The sequence below is a fragment of the Halichoerus grypus genome, chromosome 1 (assembly GCF_964656455.1).
Source record: "Halichoerus grypus chromosome 1, mHalGry1.hap1.1, whole genome shotgun sequence".
Lineage (NCBI taxonomy): Eukaryota > Metazoa > Chordata > Mammalia > Carnivora > Phocidae > Halichoerus > Halichoerus grypus.
In genome coordinates, this window is record NC_135712.1 from 137,865,014 (window position 1) to 137,888,299 (window position 23,286).

General features: G+C 40.9%; 1 protein-coding gene across 5 annotated transcripts in view; it reads left to right on the forward strand.

Moving 5' to 3' along the window:
- RARB (retinoic acid receptor beta) overlaps window positions 1-23,286 on the forward strand; it is a 712,218-nt gene that overhangs the window by 533,425 nt on the left and 155,507 nt on the right. Inside the window, exon 1 of one of the 5 annotated variants that reach the window (XM_036072139.2) lies at window positions 13,720-14,584. The exons of the other annotated variants lie outside the window; for them this stretch is intronic. Coding sequence (XP_035928032.1) covers window positions 14,428-14,584 — 157 coding nt within the window. The 5' untranslated portion in view covers window positions 13,720-14,427. Of the gene's footprint in view, window positions 1-13,719; window positions 14,585-23,286 lie in introns of those variants that run through there. 5 annotated transcript variants of the gene reach the window in all.

The following is a 23,286-nucleotide window of genomic DNA, read 5'->3' on the forward strand; positions in this document are numbered from 1 at the left end:
GTGGGTATTTATCAAAGGGAAATAAAAACATTAACTTGAAAAAAAAAAAACAAAAACACTAACTTGAAAAGATATCTATACCCCCTGTTCACCGCAGCATTATTTCAGTAGCCAAGACATGGAAGAAATTAAGTGTCCATCAGTGGATGAATGGATAAAGAAGATGTGGTATATAAACACAGTGGAGTATTACTCAGCCATAAAAAAAGGAAATCTTGCCATTTGCAATAACATGGGTAGACCTTGAGGGCATTAAGCTAAGTGAAGCAAGTGAGACAGAGAAAGACAAATACCATATGATCTCATTTATATGTGAAATCTAAAAACAAAAACCAAGCTCATAGATACAGAGAACAGATTGGGGGTTGCTGGAGGCAGGGGGTGGTGGGTGGAAGAGATAGGTGAAGGTCATCAAAAGTCCAAACTTCCAGTTGTAAAGTAAGTCCTGGATATGTAACATATAGCCTGGTGACTACAGTTAACAATACTGTATTTTATATTTGAAAGTTAAGAGAGTAGATCTTAAAAGTTCTCATCACAAGAAAAAGATGTGTAACTATGTGTGATGATGAATCTTAACTAGACTTATTATAGTCATCATTTGACAATATATCCATAAATTGTATCATTATGTTGTACACCTGAACTAATGTTATATGTCAGTGATATTTCAATTTTAAAAAAATGAACATATCCACCACCACCCCTAGAAGTTTACCCATGTGTTTTTTTTTTTTTTTTTTTTTAATCCTATCCTCCCTCCCCTCTGTATTTTCCCAAACCCTGTCTTTAGGCAACCACTGATCTGCTTTCCACTACCATGTATTAGTTTGAATTCTCTAGAATTTCCTTATGTAAATGGAATCATACACTAAATACTATTTTGTGTCTGTCTTCTTTCCCTCAGCATAATTATTATAAAATTCATTCTAGGTTATCACATGTATCAGTAGTTCATTTCTTTTTATTGCCAAGAGTTTTCCATTGTCTGAATATACCACAGTTGATCAATTCACCTGTTGAGGGGCAGTTGGATTGTTTCCAGTTTTTGGCTGGAAAAAATTGTTTTATGATTTTACACTTCTAATACTGGGTGAGAGTTTCTGTTTCTTCACATCCACAGTAACATTTGATGTGGTAAGCTTTTTCATTTTAGTGATTACAGTAGATGCACTGTGGTATCTCATTGTGGTTAGAATTTGCATTTCCCTAGTAACTAATAATATTGATGTCTTTTCATGTGTTTAGTTGCCATCCATATATTTGATGACATTTTTGTTCAAATTGCTCACTCGACTTGGGGCGAGGGTAAGGGGTTTGCTTTGTTATTTTTGATTTTGAGTTTCTTTATTCTGTATAGAACTTCATTATCTCATATATGTTTTGCATAGTTTCCTCCTAGTTTTTTATTCATCTTCTCATTCTTTTAGCAGAATCTTTCCATAAATAGAAGTATTTTGTTCCGTCTTTTTTTAAGTAAGCTCCATGCCCAACATGGGGCTTGAACACATGACCGCAGGGTCAAGAGTCACGTGTTCTACCAACTGAGCCAGCCAGGCACCCCTCAAAAAATAGAAGTTTTTAATTGTGATAAGATCCACATTATTAACGTCATTTATTATGTCATACTTTGGTGTCATTTCTAAGAAACATGAGCCCAACCCAAGGTCACAAGACTTTCTCCTATTTTTTTTTCTTCTAAAAGTTTATATATACCTTCATGTTTTACATTTAGGCCCATGATCCATGTTGAGTTAATTTTTGTGTATAGTGTCAGATATGGATCAAATCATATTGTTTTGTTTGTTGGGTTTTTTTTTTACAATGGATATCTAAGTGTGCTTGCTCTTTTTTTTTTAAAGACTTCTGGTCTGTATATATGGGTTGAACTTCTTTATCAGTGAGTTAAAAGCACAAGGCTTATGCCATAGATTTCAGCTTCTAAATGATACCATTTAATAATTAGTCCTAATTTTGTTTTGCTTATAGCAGGGCCATTCTAATTGCTTTGAAACCATAGATCATAGTTGGTGCCAATTTTAAATTTTTACCAAGTTTTACGTGGTTCTACTTACTAAGCAGTGTCTGCCGAGAAGGGTTATTCATGAATGAACATATTCACTCGTTTATTCATTGACAAACATTTGTTAAAGGATTACTATGTGTCGTGTAATGTTCTTATTATTAGGGTCATTGCAGTGAATTCGATAGAGTTGCTGCCCTCAAGGAGATTACTTTCCATTATGAGAGATATACAACAAAGAATAAGTGTTTGCCAGGCTATAAATTTTAAAATAGAGGATCAAGGGACAGAAAGTCATGGACATGACCTAGGGGCCTTGTTTTTTAGGATCACTGGTGTCAATTAAGTCAACATATTCAGAAAGACCAAAAGAAAGGGATGGAATAAGTCATGTTTATATCTAAACAAGATATTCCAGGCAGAGCAAAGATAAACTCAAAGACACTAAAGAGGTGTATTTGGCATGTTTTATTTTTTAAAATTTTTTTAAAAAGATTTCATTTATTTATTTGACTGAAAGCAGGAAAGAGAGTGAGAGAGCACAAGCAGGGGGAGCAGCAGAGGGAGACAGAAGCAGGCTCCCCGCTGAGTGGGAAGCCCAAGGGGGGGCTTGATCCCAGAACCCTGAGATTATGACTTGAACCAAAGGCAGATGCTTAACCAACTGAGCCACCCAGGCGCCAGGTTCTTAGGTATTTAAATTAAGAATCTTAAACAGTGAGGAAACCCTCAATACTATCCAGTTTTAAGACTGCCAGTAGATTTCATCTTCAAAGCCCACTTCGACTAGATTGGTAGTGAATGCCTGGAGCCGCACTCACCCAGTTTTTTCTGCAAAGGTCCAGATCATAATAAATATTTTCAGCTTTGTGGGACATACTGTCTCACTCGACTCTGTTGTTTTGCAAAAGCAGCCTAGATAGTATGCAAACAAATACATGTGAGTGTGCTGTGCTCCAATCAAACTTTTATTCTACGACAGGAGGTAGGCTGGACTGGGCCCTTGGAGGCCCCCAACCTCTGAGCTGGTGTGGCGTTGAGCCGCCTTGCTGGGATCTTTCTGAGGAACACACCTTAGCAAGTCTGTCCCGAGCTTATAGGGAGCCCCTGAGCCATGTACTTGCCACTGGGAGTTACAGCAACCTCCTCACATTACTGATTAGACTGGACAAGTTCTCACAAGCTGTTAGTGGAAAGTTAGATCTCCAGGCTCAGTTTTGTTACACTAGCCTGCCCTACCTCCTTCGGGTTTACCACAAATTATTCTACATACAGGACAGTCTTAGAGTTCTGAGGGTTACCGCCCTGTCCAAGCACAGCCCAGGTGGCTAGACCCAGCTGAGCCTGAATGGCAGGATTTCCTGGGAAGCCGCTGGTAATGTCCAGAGTTAGAAATGAGAGCTTCTGAGGAGCTTTCTCACCTTCTGTCTGTGCCACAGAAATGCAAATGAAAAACTCAGCCGTTTGTCTCTGGATCTGGAGCACAGAGGGTAGTGGAAGTCCGCCCGTTCCCCTGCCACTGACCAGTCCTCACAGTGGGAGAGGAGAGAGGAGCCTGGCCCGACTAGGGAAGAAAAGCAGGTTTTTAACACAAGGCACATGTCGAAGGGGCTGGGCAGTTAATTGCAGAAGGGTATACCAAGATGATCCTTTCTCCTATTTTCAATTTTAAACACATCAAACGAGATCTGATTAATTTGGATATAGACTAAACTTGATTTTAAAAGATACCCAAAACTATGACAGCATAAATATGATAGAAGTTTATTTTTTCTCTCGTGTAACTGTCTAGAGACAAGTAATCCCGGTGGGTAGGGCGGCAATGGGCGGTCAGGGTCTCCAGTTTCTTGCATCTTATGGCTTTGCCTTCCCCTGCACTGCTGTCTTCATCTGTACGGGCTACACAGGGTCTCATGGCTTTCCAGTTGGCACGGAAGGGGGAAATAGCAAGTGGGAGGTAGGAAGTTTACTTTTTAAGGAAGTGACACAGAACTAGGGCCCAGCACTTCTGATCACATTTTGTTGCTGAGAACATGGTCACGTGAGAGCACACCTAGCTGTAAAGGATGCTGGGCAATGTGGCATCTCTCTGTGTAGCCATGTGCTCAGCTAAGAATCTGTGGATTTTTAAAGGGGGTTCCGAATTAGATGGGAGGCTGGAGTTAGCAGTTTTCCACAGAGTTTATTGAAGAGTGGAAAATGTTTTTTTGTCCATTTTCACCTAATGTGTGAATAGTAATGCCTAATGTTCCATAATACTTTAGACATTTAGAATTTTCCTCATACATTGTTTCACTTCATTCTTCAACCTTAGCTTCCTTTAAACTAGACATTATCATTGGAAGTAGACATTATCTTCATATATGAGAAGACTAAGTGTGGCTCAGAAAGATGATAAGATTACCCAAAGTCAGAGCTCTGCCCATTTCCAGTCCTCGCAGTCTTTCTTAACACCTAATCCTCTGCAGGGTTTCCTGTTTGTTGGCATTCACCAAATGGAATGTCCCATCATAGCAGAAGTCTGACACTTTAGTGTGCAGGTTAAGTACCTAAGGACCTTGATCAAAATGCCGATTACTTTACCAGACCTTGAGAAATTTTCATTAGGTAGCCCTAGGTATGAAGCCCTAGAATTGCAGTGCTTTGGGAATCACTGCAGTGATCTTGCCTTTTATCATTGAATTTCCTGGAACAGAGAGAGGAGATATTTCATATTTCTGTCTATTTTTTCCTTTGCTTGCCCTCCCCTGCTTATATGCGTTACCTTAAATTTTAGAAGTATTGCTTCTGAAAAATCTTTGCTAATCTCTTTTGAAGCATCTCTAACTCAAAACAAAAAAGAAAACAATGACAAAATGTCAAAAATTAATTTAGGAAGACACCATGGTATCCTCTCAAACACAAGTTTTCAAAGCCCTTGGTTGAGGTAGATGTTCAGAAGGTGGCTTTATACTCTGCAATTTGAAAGGAGGAGAGAGAAAATTATTTTTTCATCAAAAATATTTATAATGTATTCATACTGTGTGTGTGTGTGTGTGTGTGTGTGTGTGTGTGTGTAAGGTACATATATACATATCATTGTTTCCCCAACAGAAATTTCACACAGATTTCTACTTGACTTTATGTTACCCTCAATTTCCATTAAATCACATTGGGCTTTTTTATTTGCTTTTTTCTCTGTCAGACACCAGGATGAATTTAAACTCCAGTCCCTCTCCAATGGCCTCTCTGATGTATTTGCTACTTTTTACATTCCCTTTCCCTGTAGAATCCGATGGAAATTCCTTTTGAGCCTTTAGCTTTCCCTCAGAGTCAAAAACTTTTGTGTTGCTAATAGAACTCAGCTTCATTAGCATTTCAAATCCTAAAATGCTCTGAGAGAGCTGTGTGTTAGATCTGAGGGGCTCCCCAGCCACAACCTGATTTATAAAACTTGTTTAACTAAAATCTCCAGTGGCCTGTGCCTTTGACCTTATTTCTGCCAGCACATCTCATCAGGAAATCCTTTTCAAGGGGTCTAGAGAAATACATATGCATAATCTGAGAAGCTTTACTTTTGTCCCTCTTTCTACTCTATATGTTGCCTGTTTGAAAAGCCATACTTTCTTCATCACTTTTGATCGTTAGATCATGGGTAGATGATGGGTCAGAGAATGGGTAGATGGGTAGATGGATGAGTAGATGGATTGATGGACAAGTAGTTGGGTAGATAACTAGGAAGGCAGATGGATTGTTAGATGGGTAAATGGATGAGTGGGCAGATAGGTGAAGTAGATGAATGAGTAGGAGAATGGGATGGATGGATGGATGGAAAGATAAGATAGATAAATAATGCAAGTCTTCTGTCTTACACAATCCTTGTCACTTAATTAACCATAATTGGCCTTGGTGCTCCTGAGGCTGAATACCATTTCTGCAGAAAACAGCAAGTCATGTGGTATATGTCCTGCCCCCCACAGGAGAGAACAGGGTGGGGCTTGTAAAAGAATTCATTGCCATTCTGACTCAGTGTCTGATTTGTAAAATAAAAGAAACCATTCTCTTTTATACAAATATATAAAAATGCTTCAATGTAGTGCTACTTAACCAGACATATACAGCATGATCTCTTGGGGAACTTGTCCTAATTGCATCTTCCTGGACCCCAGATGCTGAAATGTGCATCCTGATTGAAAATTGACTTCCCTGACGGAATAGTCTCTGTGCCTGGTAGCAACAGTATTAGCGCTACGTGTCCCCTACTGCATTTTCGTCTTGCAGACATTCCACTAACACTTTTTAAGTATTTATTATATCTCAGGCAATGTTGTCCATGCTTCTTACTTGTATTACCTCATTTAATCTTTACCACAACCTTTGAATGTATTTATCATTAATATCACAATTACAGGTGAGGGAATTAAGGCATGTAGAGGTTAGGTAATTTGCCCAGGGCCACACAGCTTGTAAGAGGAAAATGGTGGGTTCTAATGCAGTCAGTGGGTGTCCAGATTCTATGGTGCCACCCACCATGCATCTCTCTGATCACTAAGCTGAGCTTTCAGAGCACTGTGGCCCAATAGAACTTTCTGTGATGGTGAAAATGCTCTATATCTGTGCTGTCCCATGAACATGGTAGCCACTAGCCACATGAAGCTTTTGAGCCCTTGAAATGTGGCTAGTGTGACGGAGGAACAAAGTTCTTAGTTGTACTGAATTTTAATTAATTTAAACAGTACAGTTTAAGAGCCAACTAATAGCCTCTCTTCATACATTTGATCTCAAAAAAATGAAGTGCTGAATTAGGTATTAAGGTAGGCATCCAGTTATGGACATTCTCCTTTATTAATAATATTAACGTGAAATAATTACAAAGCACTCTCAGAATACTTTATGCTTCTTTCCATCAGGGAAAAGAGTCTCACTGTTCTTTTAAGCCCTCTGCCAACGAGGCGGCACATCTACTCTTAGCTCATTGGAAGATGTATTGAGATGAGACAGAAAAAGTAATTCAGGCAGAATAATACAGGGACATCATGGGCAAGTTGTAGCGTGGTGGTGCCAATGGCATTTACTCTCAGGAGTCATTGTTATATTTTCCATCTCCTCAATACTGCCATCATATATTAGGGGGGAGAAGGGGTTGGTGGAAATAATGGACTTTAAAGCAGGGTTTGGTGGTGGAGGAAAGAAAGTAGAGAGGCATCTGGGCTCATTTGAAGGGGATATGCAATCCTGCACCCCTTCTTAAGGACGTGAAGAGGGTGAAGTAGGAAAGTGGGAAATAATGAGCCAAGAGAGAAGAAGAGAGGATTCTGGATGAAGTAATATAATAAAGAGCCATATCATTCTTCACGTCATATACAAGTTGGAACTGGGTAAAGATTTTAAAGGAGAGGGAAGATTAAAATGTTAACAGAACCCCAATGAATAGAGCTGGGTTTTAAAGAGAGAGAAACAAAGCAATATAAAATTCAGTGAAGGGCGCCTGGGTGGCTCAGTTGGTTAAGCGACTGCCTTCAGCTCAGGTCATGATCCTGGAGTCCCGGGATCGAGTCCCACATCAGGCTCCCTGCTCGGCGGGGAGTCTGCTTCTCCCTCTGACCCTCCCCCCCTCATGCTCTCTCTCTCTCATTCTCTCTCTCTCTCTCAAATAAATAAAATCTTTAAAAAAAATTCAGTGAAATTGTTAAGAAATGGTTTCAAACAGAAGTGGACAAACTACAGCCCATGGGTCCACACCAGTCCACTGCCGGTTTTTGTAAATAAAGTTTTATGGAACACACCCATATACATATATGGCTCCTTTATACTATGACGGCAGAACTGAGCTATTGCAACAGAAACTGTGTAGCCTACAAAACCTAATGTATTTCCTCTGATCCTAAACAGAAAAAAGTTTACTTTTTTACTCCCCTATTTTAGAACAAAAGGGGAGTATTTATTTATTTTTATTTATTTATTTATTTATTTTTAAAGATTTTATTTATTTGACAGAGAGAGACACAGCAAGAGAGGAAACACAAGCAGGGGAAGTGGGAGAGGGAGAAGCAGACTCCCCGCCGAGCAGGGAGCCCGATGCGGGACTCGATCCCAAGACCCTGAGATCATGACCTGAGCCGAAGGCAGACACTTAACGACTGAGCCACTCAGGCACCCCTAAAAGGGGAGTATTTATTAACACAACCATTTTGGAGTACAAATTTGTGTGATCATGCCCATCGTCTTTGATAGGGCAATACTGCTACTAGAATTTTACCCAGCAGATATTTTGGTACACATACCCACAGGGCTTCTTAAACACTGAAAACCTGGAAACAAGTTAACTGCTCAATAGGTGAGCATTGGCCAAATGAATTACAGTGCATTAATATAAAGAGATACTGTTCAGCTTCTTTTTTGTTTTTTTATTTTATTTTTTTTTTGTTTTTTTTTTAAGATTTATTTATTTGAGAGAGAGAGCGAGTGCGCATGTGCATGCAAACGTAGGGGGAGGCAAAGGGAGAGAATCCTCAAGCAGACTCCCCATTGAGAGTGCAGCACAACTCGGGGCTCAATCCCAGGACCCTGCCATCATGACCTGAGCCGAAATCAAGAGTCCGACGCTCAACCCACAGAGCCACCCAGATGTCTCTTGTTTTTGTTTTTTTTGGTGAGAGTTCTACATGCACTATTTATTATGAAGGGATTTCAAGAAATATTGCTAAATAGAAAAATGTTACAGAACAGTATGTGTTTTTATCATGTTTGTGCAAAAGCAACAACCCCCTGAAAAGACACAAATATATGGCCAGCAACTTTTTACTTTGTATCTTCTAGGCCAGACTATGAGTTTTTATGAAGGTGTACTATTTTTTTTTTAATTTTTTATTTCCAGTGTAGCTAACATACAGTGTTATATTAGTTTGAGGTGTACAATATAGTGATTCAGCAATTCCATATATTACTCAGTGCTCATCAAGATATGTGTACTCTTAATCCCCATCACCTATTTTCCCCATCCCCCTATCCCCCTCCCCCTCTGGTAACCATCTGTTTGTTCTCTATAATTAAGAGTCTATTTTTTTTTTTTTTTGGTTTGTCTCTTTTTTTTTCTTTCCCTTTGTTCATTTGTTTTGTTTCTTAGATTCCATGTATGAGTGAAATCATATGGTATTTGTCTTTCTCTGACTGTCTTATTTCACTTAGCATTATGCTCTCAAGATCCACCCATGTTGTTGCAGAATGTATATTACTTAAAAAAAAAAAAAATCTAAATTTAAAAATGAGAGGGAAAAAAAAAAAACAAAGATAGGTTTCTCCCAAACTGAGGGATTCCATAGTGAGGCATTCAGGAGGGCAAGTCTTTAAGCTTCAAGTTGGGACCAACAGAAACTGTTGGACTTGAAGAGATGTCTTTATGAGTCATGAGTCATGCACAGCAAAAACAGAAAAGTGCTAGAGAAAACAAATCAAGGGTAGAAAGGGAGAAGTGTGCCCCTTGTCTTGGGGAATGGTGTTTGTAAGTACCCGGGTGGGAAGACTTCATCGAGGAAACTGGAAAAAAACAGGAAGCTGGGGAGAAAGAAACCAAATGAAAGAAGGACACAGTGGCCAACGCTCAAGATGGAGAAACATTTTTGAGGAAGAACAGATGTTCCTTGGGATTCTGAGAAGACCCAGTCTCTACATGGATGCGTAGATACACTCTGCGAATTCCTGTTTGCAGAGTGCTTTGGTGTCTTCTGCTATAAGATCCGTGGCCGTCAACAGTCCTGGTACGTTAGGAGGTGTTCAGATGGAAGGGCCAGAAGCAGTTTCCATGTGTTGATGAGTGTTAGAACTTCTCCCAGCCAGCAGCACAGCAAGCCGCTCTGCCTGGTGGCATGGAAGCCCCAGGAACAGCCTCAACACTCACCTTATGCTGGCAGCCCATCCCTGCCTTGGCTTCCCAGCCAAAACATACACATCACTCAGGGCTAGCCATCTATTTTTCTGGCAAAACTGTGGCAAGAGGAGTTTCTATGAGATTAATGGTTACAAAAAGAACAAATAAATAAAAACAAAGCAAACCCAAAAAACATGGAAGAGGCAGGTGTGTCTTTTCAAATGATACGTGTCTACCTCCCTCCACCGCACCCCCATGTCTGCCTGTACTTGGGTGGATATGTCTGCGCCTGTGAGAATCTTTTTATTTAGACATCACAAGGCATTTGACCAATTTTGAACACGGCCGGCTTCAGTACTGGTACACAGAGAGACGCCTGCTCTTCCTACATAAAACTCTCCAGTTCAAACATGTTTGCAGAGCATGATTCATGGTGTTTCTTTCTGGATTGTCCAGTGGGTAATTGCTATACGAAAACCAGAGAAACAGATGTAGACCCTGAACCTTGGCTATAAATTTTTGTTTTATGATTATGGGTTTCAAATGTGCTGTGTCACACTGACAAATATACGGTTACTCTGAAACAAAATGGATTTTGGTCTCAAACTTTTGCTTTTTTGTTTGTGGTTGGAAATACTTTTAGTAGAGTTTATCATTGATCAAACACAAAACAGAAGAGAGGACACATATCAGAATGTTATTTTATGCCGTACCAGGAGAATATTTGGGAAAGGTTTCTTCCAACTGTTGGATTAATGTTTAAAAGAGGCGTTAATAATTTAAACTTCATTTATCCCTAAATTAACTAGGCCATTTTTTACCTTCTACCTACTCATTAATCTTTATCATACATGGATATGTTATTTAAAGTAGTGGCTTATTTGTATATCCTTCCTAAATTTTACTTAAGATGAAGAATTTGCAGGAAGACTGGTTTTCCAGAAGTATAAGAATTAGATTTCCTGATGAAGACATGATAAGAAACATGTGGCTAAATTTGGGGGCTGCTTTATAAATTAATACTTGGATTAAATAATAGCTCTAATGGTTGCCATCAGCGTAATTAACTCACGATGAGAAATGATGAATAGATTAGTGAGTGTTGTTGCACTATAAGAAACCCATAATATTCTATTCACATGGATTGAAATAAAAGATAAGCATTCAAAAGCCCAAGTTTATTCCTCTACAGTTAAGAGAACCCCAAGGTGATTATAAATTTAAAATTTTCTCACTCGTGCAAAGAAAGAAAACACCCAATCTCTTAACCCTACCCCTCCCCCCCCCGCCCCGCACACTTTATGATTGTTTTTGTGCCATGACATAATATTGAGGGTAAAAATTAGGGAGCAGTCTTTTCCCTTCCTAGATGAGGCTGATCCTCTAGCTTTAGAATTGAGAGTAGGGGTGCCTGGGTGGCTCAGTCGTTAAGCGTCTGCCTTTGGCTCAGGTCATGATCCCAGGGTCCTGGAATCGAGCCCCGCATCGGGCTCCCTGCTCCGCGGGAAGCCTGCTTCTCCCTCTCCCACTCTCCCTGCTCGTGTTCCCTCTCTCGTTGTGTCTCTCTCTGTCAAATAAATAAATAAAATCTTTAAAAAAAAAAAAAGAAATGAGAGTAAACAGAATTTGGGAGACACCACCCCCATCTTCATCTCCTTGTGACCAGAGCACCCTACCCTTTGGAAAGATGCTGGGGCAGGCAGCGGCATGCCCTCCCCTGGGGGAGCAGATACCTGAATACACACACCTGGCCCAGGAGCCATGTTTTTCCTCTCTTAATGATCCTGCTGTGCTTCAAAATGTAGCTGCTTCCTCAGGTTTTCTCAGACACCTTTTCAGTCACCTCCATTATCGCATACAGGATGAGTCCAGTTTCCAAGGGACTCTTAAGCAAGCATTTGGAGCCGTAAGTGCACGCACGCAGAGGTTGGTACATAATGTGGTGCTTTGTGTATCTTTACAACTATCTTAATGACAGTGTGTTAAATGTTTTGTAAATTCCTCTGTGCTCCTTGCTGAAGACGTGTGTTGTCTTTGTAGTTAAAGGGTTTCTTTATAAACCTCTGCTACGAAATGATGGCCACTTGAAAAAGAGAGAGAAAGAGAATAACAAACATAGTTTCAGCAAAATCTCACCCCTCCATCACCCTGGACTTTTCAATAGCAAGAACTGAGCTTGCTGGGCTGAAAATTGTTTTAATGTACCTTCATAAAAGGATCTTTGACTTGGTAAGTGTGTATGATGCATACTTTTCATGTTACACCATGAGTGCCACTTAGCAACTCCTGGAGACAGCAGCCGTTCAGCATGGGGCGGGGTGCCCCCTGACAGGCTTCTATAAGGCCTGGATGCCAATGAACATTCCAGCACTATCCACTGAAAGGAGACTGGGGCAGCGCTCTTCCCCGCAAGGGGCAAGGAAACTGTCCCTCATGCCCACCCGCTTGCCTGCCCTGTTTTGTGGGAGAATTGCAAGTAAAGACTGGAGAGGTATTAGAGGAGGTTGGGTGTTTTCATTCCTCCACAGTTTCCTTTCTTCCATGTACTTTGTTGAAGCAAGTTGCGCAAAGTGGCTGCAACGTGTATTGGCTCTCCCTTTGAAAGCTCTCTGCCTGAGTTTATTTGTAAATTTTGCATCTGTCCTGCTCTGTGTTTTAAGACAGGCTAAAAGGTTTCTCCTTCCTCTAGGTTGGGTCAATATGGGAAGTATAAAAAAGAGTCTCTTTGTCTTAAAATTATTCTAATAAATAACCGAGATTGGGCAGGGGCTAATATTGGTGTAAACAGGCCCTTGGAAATATAAAACCTTCACACTTAACCAGTTTTCCCAAAATATGTGTTTAATTATGTGGTGGTGGTGGTGGTGTGTGTGTGTGCATGAGATGACAAAGGTCACCAACATGCTATTCGGGGTGCAAGGCTGTGGGAACAGCAAAGTAATTTTCAGTGGACTGGGATCCCAGGGAGTTGGGTGCTAGTCATTGTTCTGAGCTTTGAGGCCTCAGACAGGTCTCCGCCTCCCCTCCCAGGGCTTGTTTCCCTCGGTGAAAAATAAGAGGATGAAATGGGACTTAGTACTTGTTGCAGGATACATACTGAGCGCCATATAAGCACTTTGCGGGGAGGGAGGGGTGCTCACAGCAACCCACTGAAGTGGGTAGTAATATATCCCCACTCTACGGATGAGAACGCTGAGGCTCAGAGAGGTTAAATACTCATCCCAGATCACACAGCTGGTAAGAAGTAGAACTGGAATTGAATCTATTTCAGCTTGAGTCCCACATCCACTCTTGACCACACTGTTTTCTCCCATCAGGACCTGAAATCAAATCCTGTACACCGTGTGATTCTGTGTGTGTGCTTGGGGGCAGGAGTCACTAATTCTTGACTGTTGCATACAGACCTGAGAGAATGTTTAAAAAGTAAATTAATCCAGAAAGCTGGATTTTTTTTACTCCAGAGCAAATGCAATCCCTTCGGCCAGGGCTTTGCAAGAGGGATGGTGGGGGGGGGGGGGGAGAGTTATCAAATGGAAAGTTTCTCAACCCAAGGCTTCCCCGAGGAGTAGCTCTCCTCTGCTCTACAGTTCAGGGCTTGCCTGTGCTTTTTCGGGAGTGGAAAAATACATAAGTTACAAGGAATTTAACAGACAGGCGGGCGCACAGAGGAATTTACAGGGTGGGCTGGGGGCGCGGGGGTGGGCAGGCGGCGAGCCGGCGAGGGGGGGGGCGGGGACCCGCGCTTCCAAGCTAAGCCGCGGCGAATAAAAAAAGGCGGAAAGGGAGCGAAGTTGGCGGCTCAACGCGAGCCGGGAGCGGTGTCCTGGCTCCTCCCCTGCCCGTTTTAAAAGCACTTCTTGCATTGTTTTTCAGGTGAGAAATGGGAAAGAAAGAGGCGGCTTGCGCGCTCGCCCGCTGCCTGCCTCTCTGGCTGTCTGCTTTTGCAGGGCTGCTGGGAGTTTTTAAGCTCTGTGAGAATCCTGGGAGTTGGTGATGTCAGACTCGTTGGGTCATTTGAAGGTTAGCAGCCCGGGAAGGGTTCACCGAAAGTTCACTCGCATATATTAGGCAATTCAATCTTTCATTCTGTGTGACAGAAGTAGTAGGAAGTGAGCTGTTCAGAGGCAGGAGGGTCTATTCTTTGCCAAAGGGGGGACCAGAATTCCCCCATGCGAGCTGTTTGAGGACTGGGATGCCGAGGACGCGAGCGAGCCGGGCAGGGTTTGTCTGGGCACCGTCGGGGTAGGATCCGGACCGCATTCGGAAGGCTTTTTGCAGGCATTTGCTTGGAAGGAGAACTTGGGATCTTTCTGGGAACCCCCGCCCCGGCTGGATTGGCCGAGCAAGCCTGGAAAATGGTAAATGATCATTTGGATCAATTACAGGCTTTTAGCTGGCTTGTCTGTCATAATTCATGATTCGGGGCTGGGAAAAAGACCAACAGCCTACGTGCCAAAAAAGGGGCAGAGTTTGATGGAGTTGGGTGGACTTTTCTATGCCATTTGCCTCCACACCTAGAGGATAAGCACTTTTGCAGACATTCGGTGCAGGGGAGATCATGTTTGACTGTATGGATGTTCTGTCAGTGAGTCCTGGGCAAATCCTGGATTTCTACACTGCGAGTCCGTCTTCCTGCATGCTCCAGGAGAAAGCTCTCAAAGCATGCTTCAGTGGATTGACCCAAACCGAATGGCAGCATCGGCACACTGCTCAATGTAGGTTTATTTTTTCCCTTCTTCTACCAAGAAAAAAAAAAAATGAATTGTCTCTCTTGCATGCAATAAAGACATTGGAAACAAACTGCACTGGTAGCAAGACAAAGGATTTAATGATTTAATGCTGAAAGGGTGTGATATGCTGGCGTGCATATTGATTCCCTCTGCTGAAAATTTCCTCTTAGATGTTTTCTTCCCAAACAACCCCTCCCGACCCCCACTCCTCTCCTTACCAACCTTACAGTCTCTTGAAAACAGTTTTAAAAATATGCATGGAGGGGGGGGAAAAAAAGTAGAGTGTGACCACAGGACTTTGAAACATTCTTCAAGTAAGGCAGTTTGACACATTGTGCAGTTTTTACTAAGATGTATGCAGTGGGGAATTTAACTTTGCTGTTCTTGGGATTAGCGGCTAGTTGTATATATTCCCCCCTTGTGTGTTTCCACAGTCCAAAGTAATTAAAATACGACATCGTCCTTGCAAGGAATTTAGCCTAATTAGGGTGGCTGTTTCTCCTGAAGTTCATAAACCACCAGTTAAAACTGCTGCTTCCAATGTTTTCCTTGCTAAGGAAAGGCAATATTTCTTAGCATTGACCCTGCTGCCACCTTTCCGAGTCACTTTGTTGCTCTAAGAAGTTGCTGTTTTGCTAGAAAACTACTGGCAATGAACACCCCTTGGGCTGAGCCATCCATTATTTCCATATCTTGCAATTCATCCCAGAACCTGGACATCAGTTAAAGGAAAGGAAATATAAGTGGAGTAGCCCAGTTTTTTAAAAAAAATATTGACTATTTGGTTATCTGATGCTGACACAATGCCGAGGCACGCATCTGGTCAACAGTAGTGTGGCTGCAGGCTTGAGAAACGACCAGAAGTCCCAGAAAATCCCACCTTCGGGTGGCTGTGGTGGGAGCCTGCAGGATGCATCGCCGCCCTGACAGTGATTTAGATAAATGGCTCAGCTATCTATCAAAATGTTTTTAGTACTTTATTTGACAATTCATTGGAGCATTAGCCTGAAAATGACATTTTAAATCTTTGTTTTCAAAGAGGTCAAAGTTTAACTGGAAGAAATTGAGTTTTCCTAATAACATGGTGGCTTATGTAAAGAGGGAGACGAAAAGGGAGAGAGAGGGGACAGTGACTAGATTTAAACTGCTCTCTCTGAAACTTTGTCTTAGCAATAAAGACTTGCTTCTTGGGCCAGGAAATCAACAGGTTTGTAGCTGAAAAATCAATAACCATTTGATGCCAGCAGTCTGGCTGTCTTACTTAGTATTTCGTAGAGCCATAACCAGGGCAAAAAGAATATAGTTGTCAGAAGCCGTCTTCATCTTCAGCTGCTCCCCAAATGCCTTTTCTTTCCTAATGCCTGTTTTCTTCCTGGAGAATTCAAAGAAGCTGAGTGTTACAAGATAATTTTACAACCCACCAACAGATCTTTTAGACCTGTCTGGTTTGTAGCAGTTAAAAGAGTGTGAACAGTTTCACTTGGAATCTCAGGGAACTGGGGCTCTGCAGAACTTTTTCTTATAAGAGAAAGTTCTATGAAACATATTTTTAACGAAGGAAAAAACAAATGTTCAGGACCCTTGGCGGAAAGCTATTAGACCTAATAGAGACTTTACAAGTAGACATTCTCCCTTTTGTAATTAACCCTCCAAACATGCCTATTAAGTTGTAGGAGTAGGGGGAAAAGCTTTGTTTGTTCTTGAACAAGTTAAACAAGGGATTTGCCTTATCTAGGGAGAGCGAGTGGTGAATGTGTCATTCGCCTAGGGCCAGCCGATAAGCAAGAAGTGTTGATAACAGCAAAGTTCAGCTAATCAAAGAAACTTGCATTAGAAAAAGTAAATAAAGGCATTTGACAAAGGGATTTCAGAAATTCCAGTGTCTTACTTTTGTAAGCAGGGCAATTAGTGCTTATTGTGGTCAATTTCACAAGGGTTCTAAATCCCACACCCCCAGCTATAGGCTAAATGAATAAATTGTAAAAATTGTGTATGCTCCTGCAGAGTTGCTTTATCCTCCATAAACCCCTTTATGACGGTCAGTTTAGTTGTTCAAGAGATTAAGTTTTTAAGCATAAATAAAAATTCTAACAAATGTCTGCCACATGGCGTTTGGTTCAGGGTGGCATGGGTAGTTAGGACTTTTGAAATAAAAGCATATTAGAACTTCATTTGGATAAATAAGAACATAAAAACAACAACCTTTTCCATTTTACTTAATGACTGTTTTGATGAGAAGCAGATCTGTTTGCGCTCTTAACACAGAGGAAACAGTGGGCAAGGGGAAAAAAAATTGTCCTAAATTCCGACCAAAAGTATTTTCTGCTTTGAGATTCTATTTTTTACGGGGTGTGTGTGTGTGTGTGTGTGTGTGTGTAGTAATTACACCAGAAGCCGTCTTTGAAAGGTGTTAGAATATTCTTTTTATTTTCTTTTGAATGTAAAATACACCAGAAGCCGTCTTTGAAATGTGTTAGAATATTCTTTTTATTTTCTTTTTTTAATTTTAACAACAGAAAAATGACATGCCAACCAGCTACGGGTTGGAGTAGGGCCTGTGAATTGCCTGTTATAAAAATTCGAAGTTAGGATTAGCGGGCTATAAGGGAATGTGGTATAAATAATACGATTTAAGACTGCCCCTGGAAGGTATCATAGTCACAAAGTTTCTATTCATATGCCTCCCGGATTATCTTGGTTTTAGGGCCGCTCCAGATGTTTTCAGCATTAATTGCTCAGTGGGCATAGGATAAATCCTAATATTTGTGGTCTAAATATAGTTGCTTTGGGTGAAATCATGAGTGTGACAACTTCTTGGCCCTCTTCCCTGTCGTCTCCTTGCTCAGCCCATCAAAAGAAAAAAGGAAAAAAAAAATTTTTTTTTGAAATAGTATTTTGCCCATTAATGAGGAGAAATAACCTGTTTTAAAAACAAACAGTGATGTGTGATTAAGGAAGGAAGAAAAGTCCCCTTCTCAAAGCCCTGGGACCTGAATTTTAAGTATTACACAGTATCCAAATCCTCTCCTAGTGAGATATAAATTGGGGTCAAAGTGGCAAAATCAAAGATACTCTCTGAAAGAGAGACTAAATAAAGACTGACAGCCACCGTATGAATTGAATAGGGTTTTGAATAAATATTTCGATGAAAAGGCTCAATTGTTTTTCTAAAGTAGGACATAATTTTCTGCTTCTCGGCCACATGACAGTGGTAACTAATACCATCAGAAAGAAGAAAGAAAAGGGACTTTTACTTACATCCCCGAGTGCAGGTTAGGGTCCTTTGAAAACAAGCGAAAGATTCACAAAGTTTTCCTTCCCTGTAGAGAAAAAAATACTAGAATTTTGTCAATATGCTGATAACATGATACTTTGGGTAGGGAAGTGTTGATGTGCAACCTAGAAGAAGACAACAACAACACATGAGTTTAAATTTTATCACCATACAGTGTAGATTCCAAAAAATACAACAGGAGAGGTAGACCTCTGTCCGCTTAAACTTAGGCTATGGAATTGATCTGGAAGCTCCAGTTAGAAGTTGATTCGCCAGCCCAAATGCAAAGCCTTTGCTTTGAAATAGGCCTTTTAAAAATTTATTTATTTATTTATTTATTTATTTATTTATTTATTTATTTATTTATTTATTTATACCTTATTAGATAAATGACCAGAATGGCCATTTCTGATAGGTTAACTGACCTGAATCAGAAGTTTTCTTCTCATTTCTGGAAGCCTGGCTCCGACCGTATATAACCAGTCAGTATTGTCATGAACTTTTCTTTAAAACATAAAAGTAAAAGAAAGTTCTTCTGGCTATCAGATGCTTGTAATTTACCTTCAACATATTAAGCCCCTGAGATGTAATGAAAATCTTGAAATGAAAATGAATGAAAAGGGAAGAAAATCTTACCATTTTCCCCTTTGTACATTCTACAAGCATCAATAAACTATGAGAAATGATAGAGATTGTAAATTCTGCTGTCAAGGAATTTCTTATCTTTAAAATCAGATTTTTTTCTTTTCCTTTTTCTTTTTACAAAAGGCTAGGAATTTTTAAATGAGAAAGTTACCCCCTAGGAGGAAAATGGAGATGTGAAACCAAGAGGCAAAATACGCAAGTCTCTTCAAGTCACACAGGACTTATTAAACAATAAATGCTGTATTCATTTTAGGACATCTTAAAAAGAATCTTCTGTAGAGTTTGAGTTACATGTAAGTGCCAATAAATTTATCTTTAAATGACATTTTTATACTTTAAATGTTCTGTAGATTCAGTTAACTATCAATTAAATACATTCTTTTGGAAATGGGAGCTTTTGATGAAGGTTAATCAGAAAAATCTTGGCTAAAAACCTTTTCAAAAGATATTAATGTAGAATCTTGCCTTTCAAATTATTGGGTAGTTAGGGCAATCGTACATCTCTGATTTTCTAGAATAACCCACTTTCAGATATACTGCCACAATTCCCACATAAATCATGGAAATATGCCAGATATTTCAATATTACGACATTTCTGAGGCTGCCCCTTGAACCCAGGAGTGGCACCGAAAGTCTTTGTTGGGATTCTATGGTCAATATAGTTAGAGCGCTCGCAGCTTAATTTTTTCGTTATGACTGAAGATCGCCTTGTGCTTCTGGGTCATTCTTCTGAACATGAATTCCTTTTGTGGCAAACTGTAGGTCTGTAAATAGAAAGCATCCCTTGCAAAATGGATTTAAGTATTATGACTGTGGTTTTGATTCCAACACATGTGTGTATTGGGAGTGGGGGAGGGGTGGACTTACTAAACTGAATCACTCTGAACAAATCTGTATCCGTTCTTGGCCAGCTTCTTCTTAAAAAGTTGAAATGGGTGGTGATGGAGAATGGAGAGCGGAGTTAACTCAGGTTCCAGATTTATCAATATCCTGTCTGTAAGTGGCTTGGCCTAAGTACCTCTTGTTAAATAGGAGATGAGATAACCTTCCCCCATCTGTAAGATCTAATAACACAACCTCATCAGTCAATATGTTGCCCTGATTTCTCCTCTTTTCCTTTCTGGCTTCCTTACTTCATCTTTAAGAAGTAGGATTCCTGCCTCATCCCACACTCCTAAACCCCTTTCAATGAATAACAAACAAAGTTGCAAAAGTTCTCTCCCCCTAGGAAGTAGTAAGGGTGAGTCTGCAGGTATTATATTATTTATCTTGAGCTTTCAGAGCTTCTTAGATGAGAATTCAAACAGGCAGTGGAACTGCTGACTTGCTTTTTCTCTGGACTTGCAGGGTGGGGAGTTGCAAGGGGGGCCATTCAGTAAGATAAGACTCTTGGTCCCCTGCATGATAAGGCGAGGATAACAGGAACTGACGTCAGCCAGGCTACCCAGCCTGGCCAAGCATTTCCTCTCGTCAGGGCACATGGATTCCAGGAGTCTCCAGGCCTCCCCCACTGCTGATGAACTGAACCAGCTGGGGGTGGGGGGCACGAAGAAAGCGAATTTCAACAGGAGTGATAGTGGGTGACCGTGTCCCTTGTTCCCAAAAGATTTCTCTAAACAGAACAAAGAGGCCTGGGTGGAAGGGAGTGATTGTCCTAAAAGCCGATTCCGAGAATATAATTGCAATTTTATGTTGTCCTGGAATAGCTATTTGTTTCCCAGCTGTCCACAGTTTTCCTCTGATGTGTCTTGAGCCGGTCTATCCAGCAGTCACCAAATCCTATCACCCATGAGCCCTGCCAGCTCTCCGTATAACAAAATGGGAGGGAATTCACATTGTCAGAGTTAATCCCTGGTACTCCTATTTACTTCTCTAAGTACCAAGTTCCCACCCCCATCCGCATCATATGACAGCGCTGCTAAAACCATTTCGTTTGCCACCAGCCCTGACAGCGCCCAGCTTTCCTCTTTCCTGTCTTCTTTTTTGTCTTAAACACAGATTATTTTTGCCTTCGCAAGTTTCTGCGATTTGAGGCCTGGAGGAGAAACTCGAATGAAAGAGCCTATGTTATTTTTTTCCAGTTCATAGGTTCCCGAGTCTACTCTTTTCTTAAAGATTGCTCTGTCGTTGTTGTTGTTTGCAAGTTTAAGTACTGAATAAGGGGTGACTCCTAATTTGACTCAAACAGAGTGAAATGTTGGTTTTTGTTATTATTGATCAATTACTGCTCGCCACAGATTGCATTTTACCACGTCAGGAAAAACCAACTAGCTGATTCCAAAATACTCTGGTAGCAGTAACGCAGACAAGACCGGATAAGATGAGCACATCCGTTTAACTGGGAGAAGAAGATTTGGATCACATTTATCTCAATTTTTCTCTAATTTCCAGAGCAAATGAAGACCTCATCTACTAAATGCCTCCTCTCAAAAATATGAAAGCTTTCGGGGCTATGGTACCTATGTCTTGTTATCAAAGTCCATAATTATAAAAAGGCTGGTCATCTGAAGGCCGTTTCAGCTTCAAAAGATTTTTTTTAGGGTCTGGTCTATTGGAAAGCTTGGGGGTATAATTAACTAAAATGGAAATGGAGGCAAGCGAAATTTAGTTCCTGATGTTTTAATTTAGCTCAGTACTGCCATGTGTTATTGAGGAGAATTCTTAAAGGCAAACATAATTATTTCATTATGGTCCTCAGAATGCTTTCATTGGCTTTAATGACAAGAAGCTGTATAAAAAGGCATACATTTTAATTAGCCCTTCTTATATTTACATCAGATAAATAACAAATAATTGATGAAAAACAAGTCTTTGGAATGGATGATTTCACATAGTGCGCTGGTTACAGTTTAATGATGAAACATTTCTCTGTTGCTTTGCATTTTAATTATCCAGACATTACAGTAGTGGTGCCATGGAGGTAAAATACCGTTGTTGCCATTTTATTACCAAAAAAAAAAAAAAATCACAATTAATGCCTATGAATCAGAAGCCGAGAAAGGTAGCTAGAAGCGCATCTCAGAGGAAGTAAATTGCCAGTCCCATTAATTTTACTACGTTTGTTAGCGCTCGTTTTGATCACTTTTTGTCTTTTATGCTTTATCTTTTTGGATTAAGACTGTCAGGGGTTTCACATGCGTTTTTATGGCCACATCTTCTCCTAAATATCTTTCTTTCTCTCTCGCTGCCTGTTTGGAATACTTGCCTGAAAGTCCCTGGCCAAATGTGTGCTGGAAATTCAGAGAGCCTTTTTCCATGTTGCAGGCTGCCTTACCTTTGATTTTATATGAAAACCCATTTCACATGATTCATCCGTTTTGGTGTACAGAACACTAATTGTTATTATTGATTTTAAATTCCGTGACCATTACAAGTAACCCAGATGACTGGCAGATAAAGGGTAATAATCCATGGAGTTCTGGAACTGTTTCATGTTTGTCTGGAGTACTTTATGTGATCAATATTAACTGCCCCATTGAAACTAACTGCTGTATCAAATAACAGTCAATCAAATGAATGTGCTTAGAGATTATTTATTGAAAGCTTTAATTGTTCACTGGGGCCCTGCTTATCAGAGGGAACAATAGGAATTAGAGATAGGATGAACAGGTTTGGATTTGCAGAGAAAGTTGGAGGATGCAGATGAACAGGGCCTCTTTCTGCTACTTGGGCCAGCGTTTCCAGAAACCCGTGTTGGGCTTCTAGAGGACAGAAGCTGCATGTACTCTTCTTACAAAGGTTATCCTATCACCTGTCTCTCTAGAGCTCTCTGGAGAAGGAGGTATAATGATTTTCTCGCCAAGAGGCTGTGAAAAGCTGTCACTCTCTGGGAGTTTTAACGCTTCTCCTCCGCGTGCCCACTCGCATTGACTACCCTCCCGTGCATCTCTCCACCTGTATTCCCACTGCCTGCTGGTCTGAGGTGATGGGAGTAGCCTCACTTGACACAGAAAATGGGAACAATAAGGTCCAACGTTGCAGGATTTGCAGAAAGATCAGAGATCCTGTAAATGAGGATTCTTTTCTCACCCAGAAAACGTGCTGAAGCCACTGAGGAGACAGACCTCCTTCTGCTCTGATTCCAGCATGACACCTGTGGCTCATGTGTCTTTGCTAATAGAGAGCATACTGTTTCAGTTGGTAGCTCTTGTCCTCAATGAGATGGTTCCCCTGTCTGTGGCTCATAATCTAGGTCCCAGTCCTTCCCGTTTAGCATTGGCCCTGCGTCAGTGGCATCCATTTACCAAACCCCCAGATTTAGTACAAATGGTTGATTTTTACAGGTGAGCATTGTCATAATACAACTTCACCCAAAGATGTGTCAGGGGTACAGTCCATTGTATTGCTCGCTGATGGATTAGATCTTGCATTGTTGCTCAACAAACACCTCTTGGGTGTCTGCCATGTTCCGGGCACTCTGGTATGTTCTGTTCTGCGGGCAACACCAAGTGATTCCTACCCTGTCCCTGCTCTCTCTGGACTCATAAGGTATGGGAGAAATTGTGTACTTGTGAGTCACTGTGACACACCCCCTTATAACACAAACACAAGTCTCTCCCTGGGACTTTGCATGTGACTTTGATTCTGGAAAGGACTGAAACCCACTGGAACCACAGCTGATGCATCAGAGGAGGGATCAGGTGGGTGAAACATTTTTGTCACAGGAGCAGGCAGATGTTTCTCCGTATGTAGGCCTCATAGGTAATTTCTAAAGGTGGTGTACCGTGGGGGCATTTTTTTTTTAAGACTGTATTTATTTATTTGACA